The sequence below is a fragment of the Cervus canadensis genome, chromosome 30 (genome assembly GCF_019320065.1).
Source record: "Cervus canadensis isolate Bull #8, Minnesota chromosome 30, ASM1932006v1, whole genome shotgun sequence".
In the NCBI taxonomy this organism is placed as follows: domain Eukaryota; kingdom Metazoa; phylum Chordata; class Mammalia; order Artiodactyla; family Cervidae; genus Cervus; species Cervus canadensis.
The window spans coordinates 5,414,192-5,439,065 of record NC_057415.1 but is presented as its reverse complement, the minus strand read 5'-3'; the positions used below and the strand labels follow the sequence as shown (position 1 = coordinate 5,439,065).

At 38.1% G+C, this 24,874-nt stretch overlaps 1 protein-coding gene across 1 annotated transcript in view; it reads right to left on the bottom strand.

Moving 5' to 3' along the window:
• The window catches only part of ADAM7 (ADAM metallopeptidase domain 7), a 46,264-nt gene that overhangs the window by 5,293 nt on the left and 16,097 nt on the right, over window positions 1-24,874 (bottom strand). Inside the window, exons 10-20 of the mRNA XM_043453657.1 lie at window positions 20,640-20,724; window positions 18,871-19,001; window positions 17,109-17,283; window positions 15,568-15,657; window positions 14,395-14,590; window positions 13,643-13,745; window positions 8,853-9,039; window positions 4,427-4,507; window positions 2,995-3,073; window positions 1,970-2,075; window positions 1,496-1,595 (exon numbers count right to left, since the gene is read on the bottom strand). Of these exons, the coding sequence (XP_043309592.1) occupies window positions 1,496-1,595; window positions 1,970-2,075; window positions 2,995-3,073; window positions 4,427-4,507; window positions 8,853-9,039; window positions 13,643-13,745; window positions 14,395-14,590; window positions 15,568-15,657; window positions 17,109-17,283; window positions 18,871-19,001; window positions 20,640-20,724 (1,333 nt within the window). The remainder of the gene's footprint in view (window positions 1-1,495; window positions 1,596-1,969; window positions 2,076-2,994; window positions 3,074-4,426; window positions 4,508-8,852; window positions 9,040-13,642; window positions 13,746-14,394; window positions 14,591-15,567; window positions 15,658-17,108; window positions 17,284-18,870; window positions 19,002-20,639; window positions 20,725-24,874) is intronic.

Sequence of the window (24,874 nt, the reverse complement as noted above, 5' to 3'; positions counted from 1 at the left end):
TTTTTCAAAGGATACTTTTGTAGCTTTTTAATCAGCACTCACACTCTTTTTCTCCCCACTGAGCCAAATACATTGGAAATCATAACTATTGTTAAAGGTACTGAACAAGCCATGACTTGCTGGGATTTCTCCAGGATTGTCATTTTTTTTTTTTTTAATTTCTATGGGTATTATTTTAATATGCTTTCCCTTTAAAGTAAAAAGATACACAAAGAAATATATGAATAGAAAAGTGTTGAGATGGGTGAATTTTCACAAATGAGCACATCTGTGTAACCAAGCCCCACCAAGATCAAAAAAGGAACTTTACTGCCAACCTCTATCCCCCCAAAATCCACTCTCCCCTGTGATAACAACTACCCTGACATCTAACATCATAGATCAGTTTTGTCAGTTCGAACTTATGTAAGTTGCATTGTACAGTTTGCCTTTGAGTTTGACATGTTGTCTAACAGTATGTTTGTGGTAGTAATACATCACCTACAATAATATGTTGTAAACATCAGTAGTTTGTCCATTTTTCCTTGTCTGTAGTGTTCCATTGTATGAATACATAGTGAAATGTTCACCTTTTTTGTTACTAGATATTTGTTTTATTTTTGCTTCTTGTAAATAATGCTGTTGGAACATTATTGTTGATGTTTTCTGATATGCACGTGTACCTCTTTCTGTTGGGTGTATTCGTATGACCAAAATTGCTAGATTACAGGCAATGTGTATGATCAGTTTTAGGCCATAGAATCAGTTTTACCTACTGGTTGTATCGTTTAAATTTTCATTAGCTTTTATGAGAGTTTTCACTCTATATATCCCCACTAACAATTGGCGTTGTCATCCTTATTCATTTCTAGTCATTTCATGGGAAAATACAATACAGATAAAAAAACATACACAAAACAGATTCGTGGCTTAATGAAACATTTAAGGTAAATACTCTTGTAATTACTAAACTGATTAAGAAATTTCAAGTTTCCCATCATTACTGCCACCCACTTCCTACCCATCTAAATTAACCACTTTCCAAACTTAAGGTAATGACCTCCTCCTTGCACACAATTATACTTTCACCCCTGAATATTTATCTCTCAACACTATACACTGTACATTTTTAATTTTTATGAGAAAAAGGCTTTTCCCAATATTTTTCTGCCACTGATTTCTAATAGAATTTTATTTTGAGGACATATTTTGTATGACACCAACTCTTTTAGATTTATGAAGACTTGTGGAGGTTTACATTTGTAAAATTTTCCAGCTATGCACAAATTAGTATTTTATTTAACCAACATATTCTATTCAGAAATAATGTCTTGACTTATTTGAATCCTGCCATTCTTTCCTTCCCTACATGTCAACAGAAGGTCATTGATGTGGAATCATGTTAGACTATTCTTCTACATTTCCCACTTCACTTAGCTTAGGGATAGTTCACTTCAAACATACATACAGCTACTTTTGCAATTGATTAAAACTGCTGCAATCAATTTTTTCTTACATGTAGAGGATGAATATCAGATAAGATGGGCTCATTCCTTGTCTGCTGCTCACCACCAAAGTATCCTTTATTCTCCACTCCTAGGCTTTCTCGAGGTGGGCTGTCAAGAAGGAATTGAATATTGATACCAGCTATAGTATGGGAGAAGCCTGTGGTTAATAGTAAATCATCTAGAAGATTTTTAAAAGACTGATTGATACTCATGTGACACTCTATAACAATTAAATCTGAAGGAGGAACCAAATTTAGTGTTAAAAAAAAAAAACCTTGTAATTCCAATGTGCAGTGAAGTTTGGGAACCATGGGGCTAACATTTGAATGAGAATGAAGTGTGTAAAAGCTCAACTTGTTACACTTTTACTTGGTCTTCAGTAAGAGGCTTATACCTTCTTCCCACCAAATAATCTTTGTGGCTACAAAGTTTATATTGTCTAGGTAATGGTCCCCTTCAACACATAAAGATTACAGACCTACCTTTGAACTTGCTTCAGTGTAATACATTTTTTGTAACGAATTAGTAATATGACAACCACAACACCAAAAATAACCAGGACAAGCACAACCACCAGGATGGAGATATCTGTAACATTAAAACACATGAGCTTCAGCCAAGACATCAACCTTGGAACCATGGAATCTTAACATTTAACTGAGAAGTTACAATTATGTTTCTGTCTTCCTTGAAGGACTTTAATTCTACCCTCCTCTGTTTTTTTTTTTTTTTAATAAAGTCAAAGACCAGAACATTGTACAAATTATTATCTGTATTAGCAATGGACACGCCACCCAAGATTCCATTATGTTTAAGAGAATCCCAGTTAGTGGGAAAATTTGGATTATCAGTGATTAACTGACTATAGAAAAGGCCTTACTGGGTTAAGGATTCTTGGAGGAACTAATCCACATTTAACTGGAAGAAGATACATTCATTTCAGATTAATTGTAGTAAATTCAAACTTGGGTATTTAAACATTAACAATAAGAAAAATATCATACAAATCCATACAGAAATACAACACATGTGTAGTGGACTTGTCATATAAAGCAGAAAGTATTCTCACTGGTGAGGTTTCTGATATATGCAAGATATTATGTATATATACTTTGTTGTTTTATTGTTCAGTTGCTAAGTCGTGTCCGACCCTTTGTGACCCCATGGACTGTAGCCTGCCAGGCTCCTCTGGATTTCCCAGGCAAAAATACTGGAGTCAGTTGCCATTTCCTACCCCAGGGGATCTTCCCAACCCAGGGATCAAACCCATGTCTCCTGCATTGGCAGGCGAAATCTTTACCACTGAGCCACTAGGCAAGCCCCTATATATTTTTAAATGATTATTATTTATTTATTTTTTGGACACAGTTCACAGAATGCAGAACTTCCCTGACCAAGGATCAGGGAAGGATCAAACCTATCTATGCCCCTTTCAGTGGAAGCACAGAGTCTTAGCCAGAGGACCACCAGGACGTTCTAAGATAGTATGTTATTCCGGGATGCTCACTGGTAACATTTAAGGTTTCCTCCCATTCCGCAGATGCCTGAATTCCCTCGCACTGACACTCAAGGTCACCATCATCCACCTGGAAGAGCCATCAATCAAATAATTCATCACATGACTGACATAAAACTTGTGTTTTCCACCTCATTCAGCTTAGCATTCACACACACCCAAAATACATACACGCACACACCCATGAACTTTTTACTGATTAATTAACGAATCCAAAATCAAGGTTGGGAAAAATAAGGCAATAAAATACAAGGAGCAGCTATCTTTGAAGATGGTCTTGGAGCAAGAGAAGGATTCTGACAAATCTGAAACTGAATGAACCAGATGGTTTGGCTTATCTTTCCAGAAGCCATCAATCTTATTGAATGAACAGCTCTTGCTAAAGTTGGGCATATCATAGCCAAAGAGAAGACTTCAACTAGATTTAGTGAGATAACATTAATGTGAAAAAAAAAAAAAAAAGCAGTGGCATAAATGTCTACTTCATCAAAAAGCATTGTGTAATGGTTAAGGACATACACTGTTTCTATACCGAAAGCTCAGCTTTTCCTTTCACAGAATATCAGTGTGATTGCTTCACCATCTCTAAAAGAGGGCATAGGAATAGTACTTATCTTTTAACGTGATTATGAAACTTTTACAATTTAATATATACATAAAACTCTTGAAAGAGTACAACTCTATACAAGTGTTACTGATTAATTTGGCTTAGGAAAAATGTTACCCACAAAAGCAAACTGCTAGATACTGCTAGTATTGAACAGTGTCAAAATGAGTGAGAAATTTGTTGTTGCTTTTTTGTTTGTTGCTTGTTTGTTTTTCTCAAAAGCTTTGGGCTAACGTCAATACTGGTATAATTTAACTGTAAGAGAAATGATGATAGATGCAACTTTTTTAAAAGATTCTTTTGGAAGTAGATCATTTTTAAAGTCTTTATTGAATTTGTTACAATATTGCTTCTGTTTTATGCTTTGGGTTTTGGGCCAAGAGGCATGTGGTATCTCAGTTCCCTGATGAGGGATTGAACCTGCATCTCTTGTGTTGGAAGGTGAAGTCTTAAAGTCTTAACCATGGTCTGCCAAGGAAGTCCCAATAGACCCAACTTTAAACTTTTGGTTTAAACTTCATACATACATAAATTACTTGGTTTCTAGATTACCAGTCCAATGACAGGACATATACTTGCAATATTGGCATTATCTATGTATAACACTTGGTTTGGCTCTTTGGTTCAGTATTATAAATGCATGAAAAAATATGGATCCCAAATGCATATTTGATTTAAAAATCACCATGCATACATATATACATATATACACACACACTCATGGGTGCACCTGTACTTATACACAGGCTCGGGAATGAAGTCTTATGCAAACAAGTGACTGGTAAGACGTCAATTTAAAAAGGAGTCAAACCTTACAGAATTTTCATTGCACTGAGCAGAGCAATCAGTTGAATTGTAGGCCTTTTCAATAGTCACACATTCACCACTGCTGCACACCTAGAAATGAAGTCACCAAGATCAATTAGAATTACTCACTCAGAATTTGCATCATTTGTCCTAATGAAAAACCACATATAGAGTCTTCTGTGGAAGAGGAACTCTTCTATAAATGTTAAGTGGGTATTTGAAAAAAATGCACTGTACAGTCAAATATTGTTATATACAATTAATCATGATAATTAATTATGATAATAAATAATTATGATAATTAATCATGATAATGTCTATGTCCTCATGACTTCTTCAAATGTTAACCTATCAATGATTCTACCATTGTAATTGCAGCAATTTCTTCTATTATTTCTACCACATTTTCTTCTAATTTGATAAGGATCCATGTTTGTTATATCATAGTTGCTAGCTGGGCATTTTGTCAATATCCATTAATCTTATTATTATGATTTATACGTATCAATTTTCTTTTAAATTATGCTTTTGGGGGGGGTAAGTTTTATGACCAAATTACTGTTTTGTTGCTCTAGGTTATTACATGGCTTATCTTAGCTCATTTATTTGCAAAGAGTCAGACACGATTAAGGGACTAAACAGTTTCTTTATCTAGAATTCCTATTAACTCTGTATCAGATTTCTTAGAACTGCATTTCTTACTTTAATTCACTTTCTTTTCTTTTTAGAAATTTCATCTTAGTTTTCTTTTTTAAGAAGAGTAGCTTTCAATTTACTGATTTTTTTATAGTTTTGATTCCATGGCTTACTGCATAAATTGCATAAAAGCAATCATGATTCATTTTGTACTCTGAAGGCAGTGCTTCTGGATTGCAAATTGTATCATTTTTATAAATTTAGTACCCTTTTTAAGAATAATAGCATGTTTTACTTTTTAAATTAATTTTTAGTGGCACATAGTTGCTTTATAATGTTATGTTTATTATATGTTATATGTAACATATATGTTATGTTTCTTCTATGTTGCTATATAATGTTATATCACGTCATATATCCATTAAAATATAAATTTAATTTATTTCTAAAGGTTTTTCCTCTTTCTAAAAATGTATCACTTTCACGGAAACTGTCATCTTTGATTTCTCAGACTGTCTCCTTTGTTCACCATCCTGGTTTCTTTCATGTATGTTTTTTAGTCTTCTTTCCTTATGTTTACAGAATGGGTTTTCTATATACATGATTAAACACTGAGAAACTTTGTTTTAAAACCCATGCTGACCTCTTTTCAAGTATTTCAGGTTCTACCAAAGGAAAATACTGAGATGTTTCTTACTTTGATTTTGCAATTTTGAATGTTTACTAAAGAGATAGCTACAGAGACCAATTTTGAGCAATTCTGTGTGAGAGAACGAACCAACGAATTTCCTCTTTTCTCTACTCTTATTCTCTCTGCAGTCTTATTTCTCTCTTACTTTCTCTTCTCTTTTATTTTTCATCTTTTTTTTTCTTATCTATGTTGTAAGTTCCTAGTATAACTAAGGAAAAGGGCACCTAGGTGTAATGGCATATGTTTGCCCTATTTTCCTATGCCAAATGAAACTGACCCAGAAGGAATAACTACTAAGAGAAACTAGAATGCTTTTAAGGCATTTGAAGTTCCTCATGTCTAAAAAAATAGTAGCTCAGTGTAAATATGAAAATGACAAGTTCTATAAGTAGTGTCTTTGTGATAACTCTATAGACTAGCGTTTGCTATGCATGGATTCCCTTATGAGGAACTGGTTCACGAACTGCCACTATCATAAGTGGTGCACTTCTGTGCTGAGATTCCTCTTGATGGATTTAGGTCCTAAGTGTGGTGGTGGTACCTGCTCACAGTGTGTTTGCACCATCACCAAACTCTCCTTAACAACTGCTCCCCTTTCAGCCTCTCTGCTGAATCCCAGTCACTCTACAAAGGGGACCTCATACTTTTACTTGATACCTCTGGCTGATTTTCCCTACCTGAAGTGAACAGAAAACTATTTGGTATTTTCTTTAAACTGATGCCTCATACACTCTGTTATTGAAAACTCTTGACCTTTCTAGATGGCGATTGGTACACAAACAAATTTTCATAACTGTTAACTCTTCACCATTTTTATATTTATTTAGTCATTTTCATGAGGTGTGTAGCTCAGTTGTGTCCGACTCTGTGACCCATGCACTGTAGCCTGCCAGGCTCCTCTGTCCCTCTATAGTTAAAATTATACACTTGAAATATGAAATATAGGTCTCTATGAAATTATTAACTTCTGATTCCTTTTTTATATGCTGAATTTTTACTTTCCAATTAATTTTCTGTCTCATTATATGAATGATACTGTAATGTTTGTGGGTGGTGGTGTAGAGAAGGGGAGCCATGTCATAGATACTTTTCAGTTTCAAAGTTGCTGATTTTAATACAGTATTCTATTTTTCAAATACTCTTGTGCTTATAAACCATGATGTGCTGGCTATTGTTTTTAGTATACATTCTCAAGTCTTCACCTAAGAGTGGTAAAACCTTCCCAAACTTAGCTTCATTTTACCTGTTCAACTTAGTTTCCTACCATTTCACCTGGAACTCCAATCACACTAATGCTGTCAGTTACCTGGATATGCCATATGTTATACTTTGTACCTTTGTATATTATGTAGGTATGTCTTTTTATTTTTTTTTTATTTTTTTATTTTTTTTTTAGGTATGTCTTTTTAAAAAAGCATTTTCTCAAACCATGAACAAGATGAAAAGACAACCCTCAGAATAGGAGAAAATATTTGCAAATAAAGCAATGGACAAGGGATCAATATTCAAAATATATCAACAACTCACGCTACTCAAATATCAAAAAACAAGCATCTAATAAAAAAAGAGCAGAAGACCTAAACAGACATTTTTCCAAAGAGGACATACAGATGACCAACATACACATGAAAATATGCTCATCATCACTAATTATCAGAGAAATGCAAATCAAAATTACAATGATCTATCACCTCACACCAGTCAGAATGACCATTATCAAAATATACACAAGCAATAAATACTGAAGAGGGTGTGGAGAAAAGGGAACCTTCTTGCACTATTGATGGGAATGTAAATTGATACAGTTGCTACAGAGAACTGTATGTAGATTCTATAAAAAACTAAAAATAGAGCTACCATATGGTCCAGCAATCCTACTACTGGGTATATACACAGCAAAAACCATACTTCAAAAAGACGCATGCACCCCAATATTTATTGAAGCACTATTTACAATAACCAGGACATGGAAGCAACCTGAATGTTCACCGACATAAGAATGGATAAGAAGATGTGACACATATATACAATGGGATATTATTCAGAATAATATTTAACAGGAACAAAATTGGGTCATTTGTAGAGATGTGGATAGACCTGGGGTCTGCCATACAGAGTGAAGTCAGAAAAAGGAAAACAAATATATATTAATGCATATATGTAGAATTGAGAAAAATGATCTTATTTGCAAAGCAGAAGACACAGATGTAGAGATCAAACACATGGACACCAAGGGGGAAAGGAGGGAGTGGAATGAACTGGGAGATTGGGATTGACATGTATGCAATATTGATACACTATATAAAATAGATACCTGATGAGAGCCCGCTGTCAGTAAGGGGAACTCTGCTTTCAGTGCCCTGTGGTGATATCAATGGGAAGGAAATCCAAAAGAGAGGGGATGTATGTAAATGTACAGCTGATTCATTTTACTGTACAGTAGAAGCTAATACAACGTTATAAAGCAACTATACTCCAATAAAAGTTCGTTAAAACACAGAAACATGTCTTTTCTCTTCTTCTGTATGTTGAAAATGTTCATAAAGTTGAAGCTGAAATGTCTCTCATTCAATGGCATCAGGAGATGCCATTCCATGTTCTCTAAGAAAAGTCAGTCACTTCCTTTGGACTCATACACATTGATCACATCACAATGAAAGCAACTGAGTTGAATTGTAATGATGCACTTGAGTTAATCTAAGAAATTCTCAAGTACACACATCTTTACATCACCTGTGTCCTGCACAGATACTGGCATTGTAGTACATGCCCAGTAAATACATCTGAATGAGTAAAATAAATGAAGACTGTATGGCTACTTCATAGGCAATTAAATTCAAACATTAAGTCTATAATTTCATTAAGCATCTACTGTAAGACACTAATTAAGCACATTTGTAACATTTACATAATTGGTATAAAAATATTAAAATGAATATTTATTTATTAAAATGAATAGTGTTGTTGCTACGCTGCTTATTTAAAAAATGTTGCAGACTTTTTTTCTGTGTTCCCAAAGATAGGCCCTCTGGGGCCAATTATGGGATCCAGTGAAGTTTTAAGTGACTGAACAAGAAGTTCTAATAAAACAAAGGGCATTCATCTTACCATTCCATCGCCACATTTTGTGCCAGGTGCAACCAGGCCAAAATCCTTAGATTCATGGTACAAATAGAAGGTTTTGCATTCACTGGTATTCTGTTTCAGATGCTTCTTAAGGTGGTAGATCTTCTCTTCTCCAAGGACAAAAGAGTGATGCCCACCTGTGCAAAATATCTTTCCGCATTTGATATCTCTGAAGGGAAGCAAGAATATTGGCTCACACTTGGGACAAGAAATAGGACTGCTAGAAACTAGGCTGGCAGTGGAGTGGCCTGCTTATTTTTTTTTAAACTTAGGCTTGTCAGAGCCCAGGAGAGGCCAGGTAAGCCTCTGGACAAAGTCCTGACCCTGAAAACTGAGATGAGCAGACAAAGATACTAAATGTATATTTCTTTATGACACCTAGGTAATTCTCATAAAGCAATATTAGCTCAAGCTTATAGGAGAATATTATTAGTAATTTGGATAAGCATAACTTGAATCAGTGGCATATTGGGCACCTACCGACCTGGGGAGTTCATCTTTCAGTGTCCTATCTTTTTACCTTTTCATACTGTTCATGGTTTTTCAAGGTAAGAATACTGAAGTGGTTTGCCAGTCCCTTTCCCAGTGGACCACATTTTGTCAGTGACTCATCTGTCTTGGGTGGCCCTACATGGCATGGCTCACAGTTTCACTGAGTTAGACAAGGCTGTGGTCCATGTGGTCAGATTGGTTAGTTTTCTGTGATTGTGGTTTTCAGTCTGTCTGCCCTCTGATGGAGAAGGATAAGAGGCTTATGGAAGCTTCCTGGTGGGAGAAACTGACTGAGGGGGAAACTGGGTCTTGTTCTGATGGGTGGGGCCATGCTCAGTAAATCTTTAATCCAATTTTCTGTTGACCAGTGGAGCTGTGTTGCCTCCCTGTTATTTACCTGGGGCCAAACAATGGCAGAGGTAATGAAGGTAATGGCGACCTCCTTCAAAAGATCCCAGCATGCACTGCTACACTCAGTGCCCCCAACCCTGCAACAGGCCACCACCCACCCATGCCTCCACTGGAGACTCCTGGACACTCTCGGGCAAGTCTGGGTCAGTCTCTTGTGGGGTCACTGTTCCTTTCTCCAACAGGAGATGGCAAGAGTGAACGGTGACGTTTTAGGAATCTGCAAGTTAAAATGGAGTGGAATGGGTGAATTTAACTCAGATGATCATTATACTTACTACTGTGGGCAAGAATCCCTTAGAAGAAATGGAGTAGCTATCATAGTCAACAAAAGAGTCTGAAATGCAGTACTTGGATGCAATCACAAAAATGACAGAATGATTTCTGCTCATTTCCAAGGCAAACCATTCAATACCACAGTAATCCAAGTCTATGCCCTGACCAAGAGTGCTGAAGTTCAATGGTTCTATAACGACCTACAAGACCTTCTAGAACTAACACTCCAAAAAGATGTCCTTTTAATTATAGGGGACTGGAATGCAAAAGTAGGAAGTCAAGAAACACCTGGAGTAACAGGCAAATTTGGCCTTGGAGTATGGAATGAAGCAGGGCAAAGGCTAATAGAGTTTTGCCAAGAGAATGCACTGGTCATAGCAAACACCCTCTTTCAACAACACAAGGGTAATCTCTACACATGGACATCATCAGATGGTCAATATCGAAATCAGATTGATTATATTCTTTGCAGTCAAAGATGGAGAAGCTCTATACAGTCAGCAGAAACAGACTGGGAGCTGACTGTGGCTCAGATCATGAACTCCTTATTGCCAAATTCAGACTTGAAGAAAGTAGGGAAAACCACTAGACCATTCAGGTATGACCTAAATCAAATCCCTTATGATTATTGAGTAGGAGTGACAAATAGATTAATGGAATTAGATCTGATAGACAAGAGTGCCTGAGGATCTATGGATGGAGGTTCATGACATTGTACAGGAGACAGGGTTAAAGACCATCCCCAAGAAAAAGAAATGCAAAAAAGCAAAATGGCTGTCTGAGGAGGCCTTACAAATAGCTGAGAAAAGAAGAAAAGTGAAAAGCAAAGTAGAAAAGGAAAGATATTCCCATTTGAATGCAGAGTTCCAAAGAATAGCCAGGAGAGATCAGAAAGCCTTCCTCAGTGATCAGTGCAAAGAAATAGAGGAAAACAATAGAATGGGAAAGGCTAGAGATCTCTTCAAGAAAATTAGAGCTACCAAGGGAACATTTCATGCAAAGATGGGCACAATAAAGGACAGAAATGATACGGACCTAACAGAAGCAGAAGAGGTGGCAAGAATATTAAGAAGAGGTGGCAATAATACACAGAAGAACTATACGAGAAAGATCTCCATGACCCAGATAATCAGAATGGTATGATCACCCACCTAGAGCCAGACATTCTGAAATGCGAAGTCAAGTGGGCCTTAGGAAGCATCACTAGGAACAAAGCTAGTAAGATGATGGAATTCCAGTTGAGCTATTTCAAATCTAAAAGATGATGCTCTGAAATTGCTACACTCAATATGCCAGCAAATTTGGAGAACTCAGCAGTGGCCACAGGACTAGAAAAGGTCTGTTTTCATTCCAATCCCTAAGAAAGGCAATGCCAAAGAATGCTCAAACTACTGCACAGTTGCACTCATCTCACACGCTAGTAAAGTAATGCTCAAAATTCTCTAAGCCAGGCTTCGACAGTACGTGAACTGTGAACTTCCAGATGTTCAAGCTGGATTTAGAAAAGGCAGAGGAACCAGAGATCAAATTGCCAACATCTGTTGGATCATGAAAAAAGCAAGAGAGTTCCAGAAAAAATCTACTTCTTTATTGACCATGCCAAAGCCTTTGACTATGTGGACCACAACAAACTGTGGAAAATTCTTAAAGAGATGGGAATACCAGATTACCTGACCTGCCTCCTGATCAGGTCAGGAAGCAATAGTCAGAACTGGACATGGAACAACAGACTGGTTCCAAATCAGGAAAGGAGTATGTCAAGGCTGTATATTGTCACCCTGCTTATTTAACTTATATGTAGAGTGCATCATGAGAAACTCTGGGCTGGATGAAGCACAGGCTGGAATCAAGATTGCTGGGAGAAATATCAATAACCTCAGATATGCAGATGACACCACCTTTATGGCAGGAAGCCAAGAAGAACTAACGAGCCTCTTGATGAAAGTGAAAGAAGAGAGTGAAAAAGTTGGCTTAAAACTCAACATTCAGAAAACAAAGATCACGGAATCTGGTCCCATTACTTCATGGGAAATAGATGGGGAAACAGTGGAAACAGTGGCTGAATTTATTTTTGGGGCTCCAAAATCACTGCAGATGGTAACTGCAGCTATGAAATTAAAAGATGCTTACTCCTTGGAAGAAAAGTTATGACCAACCTAGACAGCATATTAAAAAGCAGAGACATTACTTTGTCAATAAAGGTCCGTCTGGGCAAGGCTATGGTTTTTCCAGTAGTCATGTGTGGATGTGAGATTTGGACTATAAAGAAAGCTGAGCAGTGAAGAATTGATGCTTTTGAACTGTGGTGTTGGAGAAAACTCTTGAGAGTCCCTTGGACTGCAAGGAGATCCAACCAGTCCATCCTAAAGGAAATGAGTCCTGAATATTCATTGGAAGGACTGATGCTAAAGCTGAAACTCCAATACTTTGGCCACCTAATGCAAAAAACTGACTCATTTGAAAAGACCCTGATGCTGGAAAAGATTAAAGGCAGGAGGAGAAGGGGATGACAGAGGATGAGATGATTGGATGGCATCACTGATTCAATGGACATGAATCTGAGTAATCTCTGGGAGATGGTAATGGACAGGGAGGCCTGGCATGCTGCAGCCCATGGGGTCGCATATAATGGGACATGACTGAGTGACTGAACTGAACTGACTGAACTTGAATCAGGACATTAAATTTTTTTCTTTCTTGCATAGTGCACATCAGTTGATTCTCATTTAAAAAAATCTATGAAGTTGCTATTATCATAACCCCCTTTTCACAGATAAGGCAACAGTTGGAAATAAAGTAAATTAAGTGTACTTTTTTAGAAGTATATTTAGAAGCAAAGTTGAACTTGACTCTAGGTTTTTATTATTGTTGCATTCAGTACAGATCTTGTTTGGGAGAGTATAGAAACCATGTCATACATCATAAACAAACCCAGAATATGGGTTTAGCACATGTGTTTTAGAAATTGGATCTAATATTCAGTTCTCCCATCCTGTTTTCAATGTCAGCATCTATCATTCTTTCTTCTGATGACTTTCCTTCTCTCTTTCTCTTTCCCCCTTTTCTACCTATTTCCCCCTCTTTCTCTTTCCTTCTATCTCTCTCTCTTTTTTGTAGTTTCTTCCCCTCCTTTTCTTCCTAGGAATCGTAAATCTTCCCATCCTTCCCTGCATTCCATGATTTTCAGTTACAAAATACAGAACATAAAAACCAGTTAATTCCATCAGGGATGTGTGGTCTCTCCCTTCTTGCTCCCCTTTCTTTCTAAAAATCAAATATATTAGTCACTCAGTCATGTCCAACTCTTTGCCACCCCATGGACTGTAGCCCACCAGTCTCCTCTGTCCATGGCATTTTCCAGGCAAAAATTCTGGAGTAGGTCGCCATCCCTACTCCACAGGATCTTTCTGACCCAGAGATCAAACCCAGGACACCTGCATTGCTTGCAGATTCTTTACTACTTAAGCCACCAGGGAAGCTCTCTCTTCCTAATCTCCTGAGTGAAAAAGAGAGACTGTTGGCTGTCAGTGTAAAAGCTGTTCTGATTTTGCAAAATGCTTTGAGAGGGCACATGCTTTTCTTTACAAGGTACTTACTTTTCTTCACAAGGAATTAATATGCGTCCCTTGTTTTTGCAGTATCCAAATTTATTTCCAATTGTATTCATCTTGTAGCAAATATCAGAACTGGCTTTCGCTTCTGGGATCCAAAGCAGTATGATAAAAGTAAAACAATGACAACATGATTGTGACAAATCATAAATTCCTTACTTTTCTAATGTCATTGAAATTTCATTGTCACTTACATAGTAGTGAAACAGAATGGGAGGCATAAATAATTTTAAAACTATCTTATTGCCTCAGGAGGATATTTTAGGAAGTAATATGGATATAAAAAAGAAACAAACATACCTTAACCCACATACTTAGATAGTCAACTAATGTGTGTGTGTGTGCGTTCTTAGTTGCTCAATTGTGTCTGACACTTTGCGACTCCATGGACAATAGCCCACCAGGATCCTCTGTCCATGGGATTCTCTAGGCAAGAATACTGGAGTGGGTTGGCATTTCCTACTGCAGGGGATCTTCCCAACCCAGGGATTTAACGTGTGTCTCCTACATCTCCTGCATTGACAGGTGGCTTCTTTACCACTGAGCCACCTGGGAAGCCAGTCAATTAATATTAGAGGTAAAATCAATGAATATTAAAGGTATTATTTAGAAAGGTGCCAGGTCATATCTGCCATAAATGACATTATCTCCAATCTTGCCCCCCAAATTCCTAAAGGACAGTAACAGAGAAACAGCGCTATTATCTTTACCCATCATTCACTGCCACTGTCTCTTACCATGATCAAACAATTCAGAGCACTGATCATCCCGGGTGGGACAGCTCCCCATGAAGCAGTAGCCTTTTGCGTTCTTGCAAGGAAATCCATTTACTTGGAATTGGTTCTTAGGACACCCTGAAGAGTGACCAGTGCACCTCTCAGGAAAATCACATTCAGTTTTTGCTGGTCTGCATATAGACCCTGCTTTTTTCAGCTGTGGAAGAAAAATGAAGAGATTGATTCTTGGGCATCCTTAGGCAGGCAAGGAAGGGTCAGTGAGTAGGAGGAAGTAAGTAGGTCGACCCATTTAATTTAACTAAAAGAAGTTTTAAGGATGGGTCATGAGATCATGATTTCCTTCTCCTTTCCACTGAGAATTACTATCTTTATTGGCTTGTATATAATTTTAGGAATGACAGGCTGGTGGTATTGAAATTTGGATTTGGAACAGCGGTGGGGCAGAGTTGGAATGGTTATAAAATGGGGAAATGAGCTTGTGTTCTTCTCATCTTGCCTTCTTCATTCCTTCATCCCTCTCCCCCAGCCCACCATACACACAAAACTGGGAACCCCTGACTATATATATATGTTGACTTTCATTTAGAGAGGGCATGACATGGAAGTATTCTCTCATTTAGTCATTCAATACGCATTTGATTGTGCTGGGGTTTTGGAAAGATTTGAGGATGAATTAAACACACTTCCTTTCCTTTTTTAGTTCATGATCCAGTGGCATGAAGGAAGAGTCAGTGAACCCTTGAACAGAGGCATTTGGGTTTCTGGTCATCCTTCCTAGGGATCTATCTCTAGGTACTAGTTACTATCGCTTCCAATTCCAATAAAACCATTTTCCCTGTAAGTTCACTGAAGTAGGGGGTGCCATTTCCCCCCTCAGCTAAGGTGAAATAGGCTAGTAGTCATTGAAAAAAGGACCAAAAATAATGTTGGTTGTATGACTCCATTTCTAAAATTCTAAGCACTGCTTACCCACTTCTCCACTTCCCAAACCACAGCACAGATCAGGGTTTAAAAGTCAGAGCATTTCAGAAGAAGCTCTATTGGGTACCAGCAAATCTGGCTGCAATCTGGGGTTGGTAATGTAAGGTCACTCAGTGATCAGACAACTCTTTGGTTCTGTGTATACTTAATAAACTGAAAACAGAGAAACCCAGTCCTAGCAGAGTCTCTTACCTGGCAAGACTCACAGCATTCTCCTTCAGCACAAGTAAACCCTGGCTTCAACATGCATTTGCGTGCATCACAGCAAGGATTACTGCAGTCCTGGCAATCATCAGAAATGCAAGATCAGAAGTGCTTTGTACTTTGGCTCCTGTTTAAAGAGTTCATTTACTGTGTTTCTGTGGAACTTAGCCTTAGTTATTTTTCAGAGTTCAGTTTAAATGCATGGTCCTTGATGGTGATAAGTGTATAAAGGCTCCTGCTTCCAACCAGTGTCTGGGACTTTTACTTTGGAGCTGTTCAGTACTCCACAGCTAGTGAATTCTCACAAGCCCAAAGTTTGTGACCTTTTTGGCACCAGGGGCCAGTTTCATGGAAGACACTTTTTCTATGGACTGAGATTATGAGGGATGGTTCAGGATGTTTTAAGTGCATTATATTTATTATACCTCCGATGATAAGATGGGAGGCGGAGCTCAGGTGGTGATGTGAACAATGGGAGTGGCTGTAAATACAAATGAAGCTTTGCTCACTCTCTCACTGCTCACCTGCTGATGTGCAGACCGGTTCCTAACAGGCTACAAACTGGTCCATGGCCTGGATTAGGAGCCCCGAGGTAAGGTATTTCAAGTGTTAGAATGAAACTGTAGCAATACTCCAAACAATGCACATGGGCAAAAGCATCAGTTTCCGAAGTTAAGGTTCTCTTCATATTTAACCTAGACATTTGAAAACTAGAAGCCGTAACCTCTGGACCTGTCACAGTCTCCACTCTGATCATGGAGTCTCTTTGTGGCCATCTTACTACACTTTTTTTGAATTGTGCAATGTCTACAGCATAGCTATTAAAAATGTCCTTGGACTTCCAGCATCAGCTCAATGTTGTAGGTTCGTAGGAATAGGATCTCAGTTCTACTCCAGACATGCTGAATCAGAGTCCACATTCTAACAACATGCCGGGGTGATGGATGAGCACTTGATAATGTGAGAAGTTGTTATCTAGGGCACATACCTATATGATGAGCTCTAGAAAGAAAGAGCTTCTATGTAGAAGAAAAGCAGATTAAGAGTTAATTTAAAATATGCCTGCAAGGCTTATTCTAAATGTTCCAGAGACTGCTATAAATCTGTGTACGTTTGGAAGGTTTCTGCTCAATTAAATTTTCTAATAATGTGAACTGGTCAACAGGGATATAGACTAGCTTCATAAGGCCCTGAGTCAAACTCAACTGACTGTGTGGGATTTTGTAGAACAAATCCAACTGTGGAAGAGAGATCGGACTTAAGGAGACCTATGGGCCCTTCGCACTAGAAGAGCCAATTAGCATATAAACCAGGCTAATGAGGTAAGATCACTACACACAATTCATGACTTGGGAAGAAGCTTTGCAAAGAGGGTACCCAACAGCATGTTTCCAATTCTTTTTTTTTTTTAAAGCATACTTGTTGAAGCTTTACAAGGATTACCATGGTTGATTAATGGCTACATCCGTGCCTAGGTTCTAGCTGAGTTGACATTTTGTAAATTGAAAGACAGCATCATTTGCAAATACCTGAACAAGGCCACAATCACACTCCTCTCCATCATCCAATCTGTTGTTTCCACAGTATGGGTAATCAGATAGCTTGTCAGAAAATGGAACATTGAACATGCATGTTAGCTGGTAATCCTTGAGAAATTGCTGGTACTGGGCTTTGCTGCATTTACTGAATTTCATTGCAGGAATGCTAGAGATAGGATGAGTTAAAAATAAAGATTAATCATATCAATGCATAGTGGTAGAACAGCCATGAAAATTCTATGAAGAACTGAGAACAAAAAACAAAGAGAAGACTGCTCTGGTGGTCCAGTAGTTGGGAGTCTGCCTGCCAATGCAGGGGACGTGGGTTCAATCCCTGATCCAGGAATATTCCACATACCTCAGGGCAGCAAAGTCCATGCGCCACAACTGCTGAACCCATACTCTAGAGCCTGCACACCACAAGAAGAGAGGCCACCGCAATGAGAAGCCCATGCACCACAACCAGAGAGTAGCCCCTGCTCGTCTCAACTAGAGAAAAGCCCACAAGCAGCAACAAAGGCCCAGAGCAGCCAAAACAGAACAAACAGAAATGACGGACTCAAAGTCCATTTACCTTTCCTGCTCTCACCTTACAGTTACTGCTGACCAGTAACTGGGCTCTTTATTACATGAAATGTCTTTTTGAAATACAGCCAACACAGGCTAGTTTAGTGAAAATATTCAGACTATATATCTTCCAGAATATGCTTCCTGAAGCCTGTGTGCGTACGTGCTAAGTCACTTCAGCCCTGTTTACCTCTGTGACCCTATGGACTGTAGCCCACCAGGCTTCTCTGTCCATGGGATTTTCTAGGCAAGAAATACTGGAGTGGGTTGCCATGCCCTCCTCCAGGGAATTTCCCCAACCCAGGGATTGAACCCGCATCTCTTATATTTGTTGCATTGGGAGGCAGGCTCCTTACCACTAGTCCTGCCTGGGAAGCCCCCTGCAGCCTACATCTAGGCCAACTCTACCTGCTGTTTCCACATCACCTTTTATTGTTCCACTTGAAATAATCTATATATTTGTCTATCATCTGTGCAAGATTGCTAGCTTCTCAATACAGGGACTGAATCATGTTCAAGCTTTTAAAAAAATAAGCACTAGCTAACAGGATACCTGGCAGAAATTGTTCTCTATAACATTTCTTGAAGCAATTAATTTTCTTACACATCCTAGGAATGTGATATACTTCTTTTCAAATTGAAACTCACCTCCCTTCTATCTTCCTCTGGTTTTGACTCCCTGCTCATTATTATTGAAACAATGATTAACTACAGATGGATTTTTACAGTCTTGAAGACATTTGAGGGGGATGGTGTGTTCCCCTCCCAAATATTACTAATTATGTAGATAATGATGTAAGATTAGATATCAGTTACTGAGTTCTTAGCCAGGATATATTAGGAAAATTCCAGATAATAACTATAGTGCTAGTCATTCAGTTGTGTCAGACTCGTGACCCCATAGACTACAGCCCACCATGTTCCTCCAGTCCATGGGATTCTCCAGGCAAGAATACTAGAGTGGGTTGCCATTCCCTTTTCCAGGGGATCTTACTGACCCAGGGATCAAACCTGGGACACCTGCATTGTAGGCAGATTCTTTACCCTCTGAGCCACCAGGGAAGCCCCTCTGAACCACCAGGGAAACCGTAGCCCTATAATAACCATGTAGCCCCATAGCACTGAGTTTTAATCAAAGCCATTCCTCCAATATGGAAATATTTTCTCTATATTGTTGGAATCTCACCTTCCACCACTGTTCATCACACATTTTTCCAAAGCACAGGTACATGGGTAATCATCATGACTCATCCCAAGGTTATGCCCCAACTGGTGTGCCATTCTGCTCGCAATTGCATTGAGGTCAGGTAAAAGATCCTGAGGCCAAAAAAGCCTTGCATTAGAAACTTCTATGAAATAGCACACTACAGTACACAAGCTCTGAAGTAGTCACTAAGATCTGGTTTCTCGCTTCTGGCTAATTAGTATCTTATCTGAGAGATTATGAACTTAATTATCTTCCATTCTTGCACCTTAATTTCCTCACTTATATGATGAAGTTGGACAAAACCTTTTGATGGTTTCTAACTCAAACATTAGTAGATTTTTTTTTTTTGGTGAAGTAATAGTCATTATTGATTTTATATAGACTCATTCTTACCAATAGCTCAAACTTATTAATTAGCATCCTAACAACAAAATAAACAGTATTGATTGTCTCCTATTACTAGATATTCAAAGGGCATAAAAATAAAAATATGTGAGTTTAGGGTTTTCAATTTAAAATCTCACATTAGGCAATAATGTGATACAATCATGAGGAGGGAGTTACTACTATGAAAAAGTCAGAAGATCAGTAATGGAAAATCCAAGGCAGTGTTGATTGCTATCCTGTTCTTAGTTCTATTTTATATTTTAACCTCTATGTTAGTGGAAAATTTTAATTTCTGAAGAGGGGTGGGATATCAAGTTACTATAAAGGAAAAACATCCCTAATTTGGTAATTTCATCTTACTCATATGACATTTAAAATGTATCCTGGATGGGTTATAATGTCATAATTGGAGTGCACAGCCTATATTAGATTAATTTGACTCTATTATACAAAATTTTATTTCTGAAATACTATAGGCAAAATTATAATCATAAAAAAACCATGGGAATAAAAAATCAGGTAGTCATCTTAGTAAGTACTAGCTTTTAAGTTCAAGGTCTTACAAGACTTTCCTGAGCATAGCAACAACTAGGTAAAGACACTAGAGGAAATCAACTTTGATATTTTAAAGCTTATCTTAGGGTTACTTGGACAGAATTTACTGGAAGCCTAGTGACCTGGGAAGGGATTGGGTAAACAAGCAGTGTTGGCAGTTGATAGTTCGTAGGCTTGCTAAAATTGAATGGTAAGGTCATCTAGATATGATACTTGAAGTGGTTTATACATTTTCTGAATAAAAGCAATTATGTTCACTTGCTAAACCAGCCATCAAGTTTTATGTACATCACATGTCCTTATAAATAACTGTATGTAATAGGCAAAAGAGCTTTCCTAGTGTTGGTATGTTAATTCATATATTAACATAAGTACTGAATACTCTTTTCATATGTAAGAACCTTTCAGTAGGCTTATACCATTAATAGGATTTTGACAGAAAGTTGCTGCTGAAATCTTCAGATTTCATACTTGACTTTGTAAAAAACTAGAAGTATATACCAAAATTTTATCAGTGTGATTATTTTGATCATGCTAGAGAAGGTTTCAAAGGCAGGAAGAATCATCCAAAATCCAATGTTCTTTTAAATTCTGAAAAGCACTGGTTTATCTTCATTATGTATCTATAGTTTTTATGATACACTTCCCATTTAAAAAAGAAACAAGACAGCTTCATCATGACATATTTTGATGGGAATGTATGATAAGATGCATACGTGGTTCCTTCCAATAGAACACAGAAAATTACAGTAATTTAAGGTAAAATTTCTAATTAAGTAATGTAACATAAATAAAACACAGCCCACCTTAACAACACTTGAGGAATAATAGGGCAGGCACATCCCCCCTGGATAGGAAGTTCCATGTGCTTGTGCGTAGAGCCACTTTCCACTGTGAACAAGATACAAATAAACCTGTAGTTCAATCAACACAAAGACTGAAGTGAAGTGAACCCCCCAGTGCTAGTACCCTGGCACATGAAAAGTGCCCTTTCTTTTTCCTGGAGTTCTGGAATGGAGGATGACCTTAGTTGATATCAAACTCATTTTAAACCTGTGGCATTTTAGAGGCATTGAGAAAGTCAATGTAATCTAGAAATTAAACCATAAAAATGCCCTTTCCAAAAAAAAAAATAATAAGGTCAGAGTCCATTTGACTTAACTTTAGTTTGCCCTGCACTCAACTTTGGATAAGGTCACTTAAAAGACCTAAATATTTAAAAGGGTTCAGAGGGGGAAATGCAGCATAGTGAACGGACTCAACACCATGATTAGTTTGCTGTGCTTGAAAATTAAAACAAAAATAATCAACCATAGAAACTCATAGAGAATTTGATAACTATTATCAGATATTTTAAAACACTTGTCATGTAAAAAAGGCCTATTCCTGGATTGTCTAAAAAGACAGATGTAGATGTGTATACTAAAGGGACCCAAATCTGATATGCTTTCAAGAAAAACATTTAGAGTTTTACCACTCTGAAAAGAACTGTCATAGGTTGGAGGGCCATTCTTAGAGTATAATAAAGTGAAAGTAAAAGTCATTTAGTCATGTCCAACTGTTTGCTACGCCATGGACTATACCATTCATGGAATTCTCTAGGCCACAATACTGGAGTGGGTAGCTGTTACCTCTCCAGGGGACCTTCCCAACCCAGGGATTGAACCCAGGTTTCCCGAATTGCAGGCAGATTCTTTACCATCTGAGCCACCAAGGAAACTCAGAGTATAATACAGAGGGTTCAAATACAAGAAAGGTTGTCAGGTCAGGTGACCACTCTCAGTCTTCAAATTTTTTCATCAAGAAGAGATGTTATTTTTCTGTCTTCACTACTGAAATATTTATCTCCCTATATTTAAAAGTCTTAGTATTTGACTATGCATCTTAGAAGAATTTAGGATTCCAATCTTTCCAGACTCTGGGAATCTTGAGAGAATATCAGCTATGGAGATGAAGCACCAGAGAAAGCACCGTCTGGATTCTAACTTAGCTCATCATTACTGAAAACCAAAAGTCACAGCATGATAATGTCATATATGGTATCCAACCACTTCTAGATCTATGTGAATATAGAAGGAAGACATATAAGAAACCCAACACATAAGAAGTTCCAAATATGATGCTCAGTTAAACATTTAGCACTCCCCTCCCCACATTCTTATTTGTAGACATACTAATAGTGTGTGAAGCTACTGCTCAGAATAATAGACATTTGTGGAAATAAAAGTTTGTCTACGTAAAACCAATTAATATTTCTAGACTAATTTCTTAAGTATTTTAAGACATACATCCATGAATTAGGCAAAGGGGCTAGTCTTGCTTGCTATGAAGGTCATGATGATATTTTAGCTTACCCCCCATGATTTTGGGACATAGTAGTCCAACTCTTTGTGACCCCATGGACTGTAGCCTACCAGGATCCTCCCATCCATGGGATTTTCCAGGCAAGAGTACTGGAGTGGGTTGCCATTTCCTTCTCCAGGGTATCTTTCCAACTCAGTGATCGAACCCGGGTCTCCTGCATCATAGGCAGACGCTTTACTGTCTGAGACACCGGGGAAGTCCATAGTACATGAATGTGTGAAACTAAACCAGATGCAGTTATTCCCCTGGAGATACGTGTTACAGTCACTGTGATACCAGAAATGATATCTGGAGTTCTGGTTTGCTCATCAAGCTGCCAAATGACTAGACCTGAGCTCCCATTATGGGCCTTGCAAGCTTCATAGTTCTGAGCTCAGACTGAAAGTTAACACTGAGATAATGCTGTTGTTATTGTTGTTCAGTCACCAAGTCGTGTCTGAGTCTTTGTGACCCCGTGGTCTATAGCACGCTAGAGTTCCCTGTCCTTCACTGTTTCCTGGAGTTTGCTCAAACTTATGTCCTTTGAGTCAATTATGCCATCCAACCATCTCATCCTTTGTTGCCCCCATCTCCTCCTGTCCTCAAGTTTTCCCAGAATCAGGGTCTTTTCCAATGAGTCAGCTCTTTGCATCAGGTGGCCAAAGTACTGGAGCTTCAGCTTCAGCATCAGTCCTTCCAACACTCAGGGTTAATTTCCTTCAGAATTGACTGGTTTGATCTTCTTTGAGTCCAAAGGACTCTCAAGAGTCTTTTCCAAGACTGCAATTCAAAAGCATCAATTCTTTGGTGCTCAGTCTTCTTTATGATCCAGCTCTCACATCCTTACATGACTACTGGAAAAACCATAGCTTTGACTATACACACCTTTGTTGGCAAAGTGATGTCTCTAGTTTTTAATACACTGTCTAGGTATGTCACAGCTTTCCTTCCAAGGAGGAAATGTCTTTAATGTCATGGCTGCAGTCACCATCCACAGGTATTTGGGAACCCAAGAAAAGAAAAACTACTGCTGCTTTCACTTTCCCCCCTTTACTTGCCATGAAGTGATAGGATCAGGTGCCATAATCTTACTTTTTGAATGTTGAGTTTTAAGCCAGCTTTTTCACTCTCCTCTTACTCCCTCATCAAGAGGCTCTTTAGTTTCTCTTCACTTTCTGCCATTAGAGTGGTATCATCTGCATATCTGGGCTTCCAGGTGGTGTGAGTGGTAAAGAATCCATTTGCCAATTCAGGAGATCTGAGAGATATAGGTCCTATCCCTGGGTCAAGAAGATCACCTCAAGGAGGGCAAGGCAACCCACTCCATTATCCTTGCCTGGAGCATCCCATGGATAGAGGAGGAGCTGGATGGTCTACCGTCCATTAGGTAGCAAAGAACTGGACACAACTGAAGCAACTTAGCACACGCACACATCTGCATGTCTGAAGTTGTTGATATTTCTCCTGGAAATCTTGATTCCAGCTTGTGATTCATCCAGCCTGGCATTTGGCATGATGTACTCTGCATGTGACAGGCAGGGTGACAATGTACAGCTTTGCTGTACTCCTTCCCAATTTTGAACCAGTCATTTGTTCCATGTAAGGTTCTGACTGTTGCTCCTTAACTCGCACACAGGTTTTGCAGGAGACAGGCAAAGTGGGCTGGTATTTCCATCTCTTTTAGAATTTTCCACAGTCTGTTGTGATCCATACAGCGTATTCAATGAAGAAGAAGTAGGTGTTTTTCTGGAATTCCCTTGCTTTCTCTATGATCTAATGGGTGTTGACAATTTGATCTCTGGTTCCTCTGCCTTTTCTAAATCCAGCTTATACATCTGGAAGTTCTCTGTTCACATACTACTAAAACCTAGCTTGAAGGATTTTGAGCATAATTTTAACAGCATGTGAAACGAGCACAACTGTTCAGTAATTTGACATTCTTTGAAATTGCCTCTTTGGGATTGGAATGAAAACTGACCTTTTCCAGTCCTGTGGCCACTGCTGAGTTTTCCAAATTTACTGGCATATTGAGAGCAACACTTCAACAGCATCATCTTTTAGGATTTGAAATAGCTCAGCTGGAATTCCATCACCTCCACTAGCTTTGTTTGTAGTAATGCTTCCTAAGGCCCACTTGACTTCACACTCCAGGATGCCTGACTCTAGTTGAGTGATCACACCATCATGGTTCATCTGATTCATCACCTGGTTCATCACATCATCTGGGTCATGAAGACCTTTTTTGTATAGTTCTTCTGTGTATTCTTGCCACCTCTTCTTAATTTCTGCTGCTTCTATTAGGTCCTTATTGTTTTCTGTCCTTCATCATGCCCATCCTTTCATGAAATGTTCCCTTGATATCTCAGATTTTCTTGAAGAAATCTCTAGAAAGTGTATCTGTGGGCTGTTTTGTAGGCCTTAGGAGAAATACTGGGATTATAGGTAGATGAAATAGGTAAAGCTGGTACCACCCTTATATAGTAGCTTTAAGGACATCAAAAGAGATGCTGAAAGACCATTATTAGGAAAAAGATCATTTACAAGGTCATTTGGAAATTTTCTGTTTAACCACACATAATGTTTTATTCCTGTGACTTTTATCCAAAAGTCAACTGCTTTAAAAATATTTTAGTTTATTGTGTTATTTTCTTTTTAAAAATAATCCATCTAATATGCAGAAAAATAGAGCAGTTACATA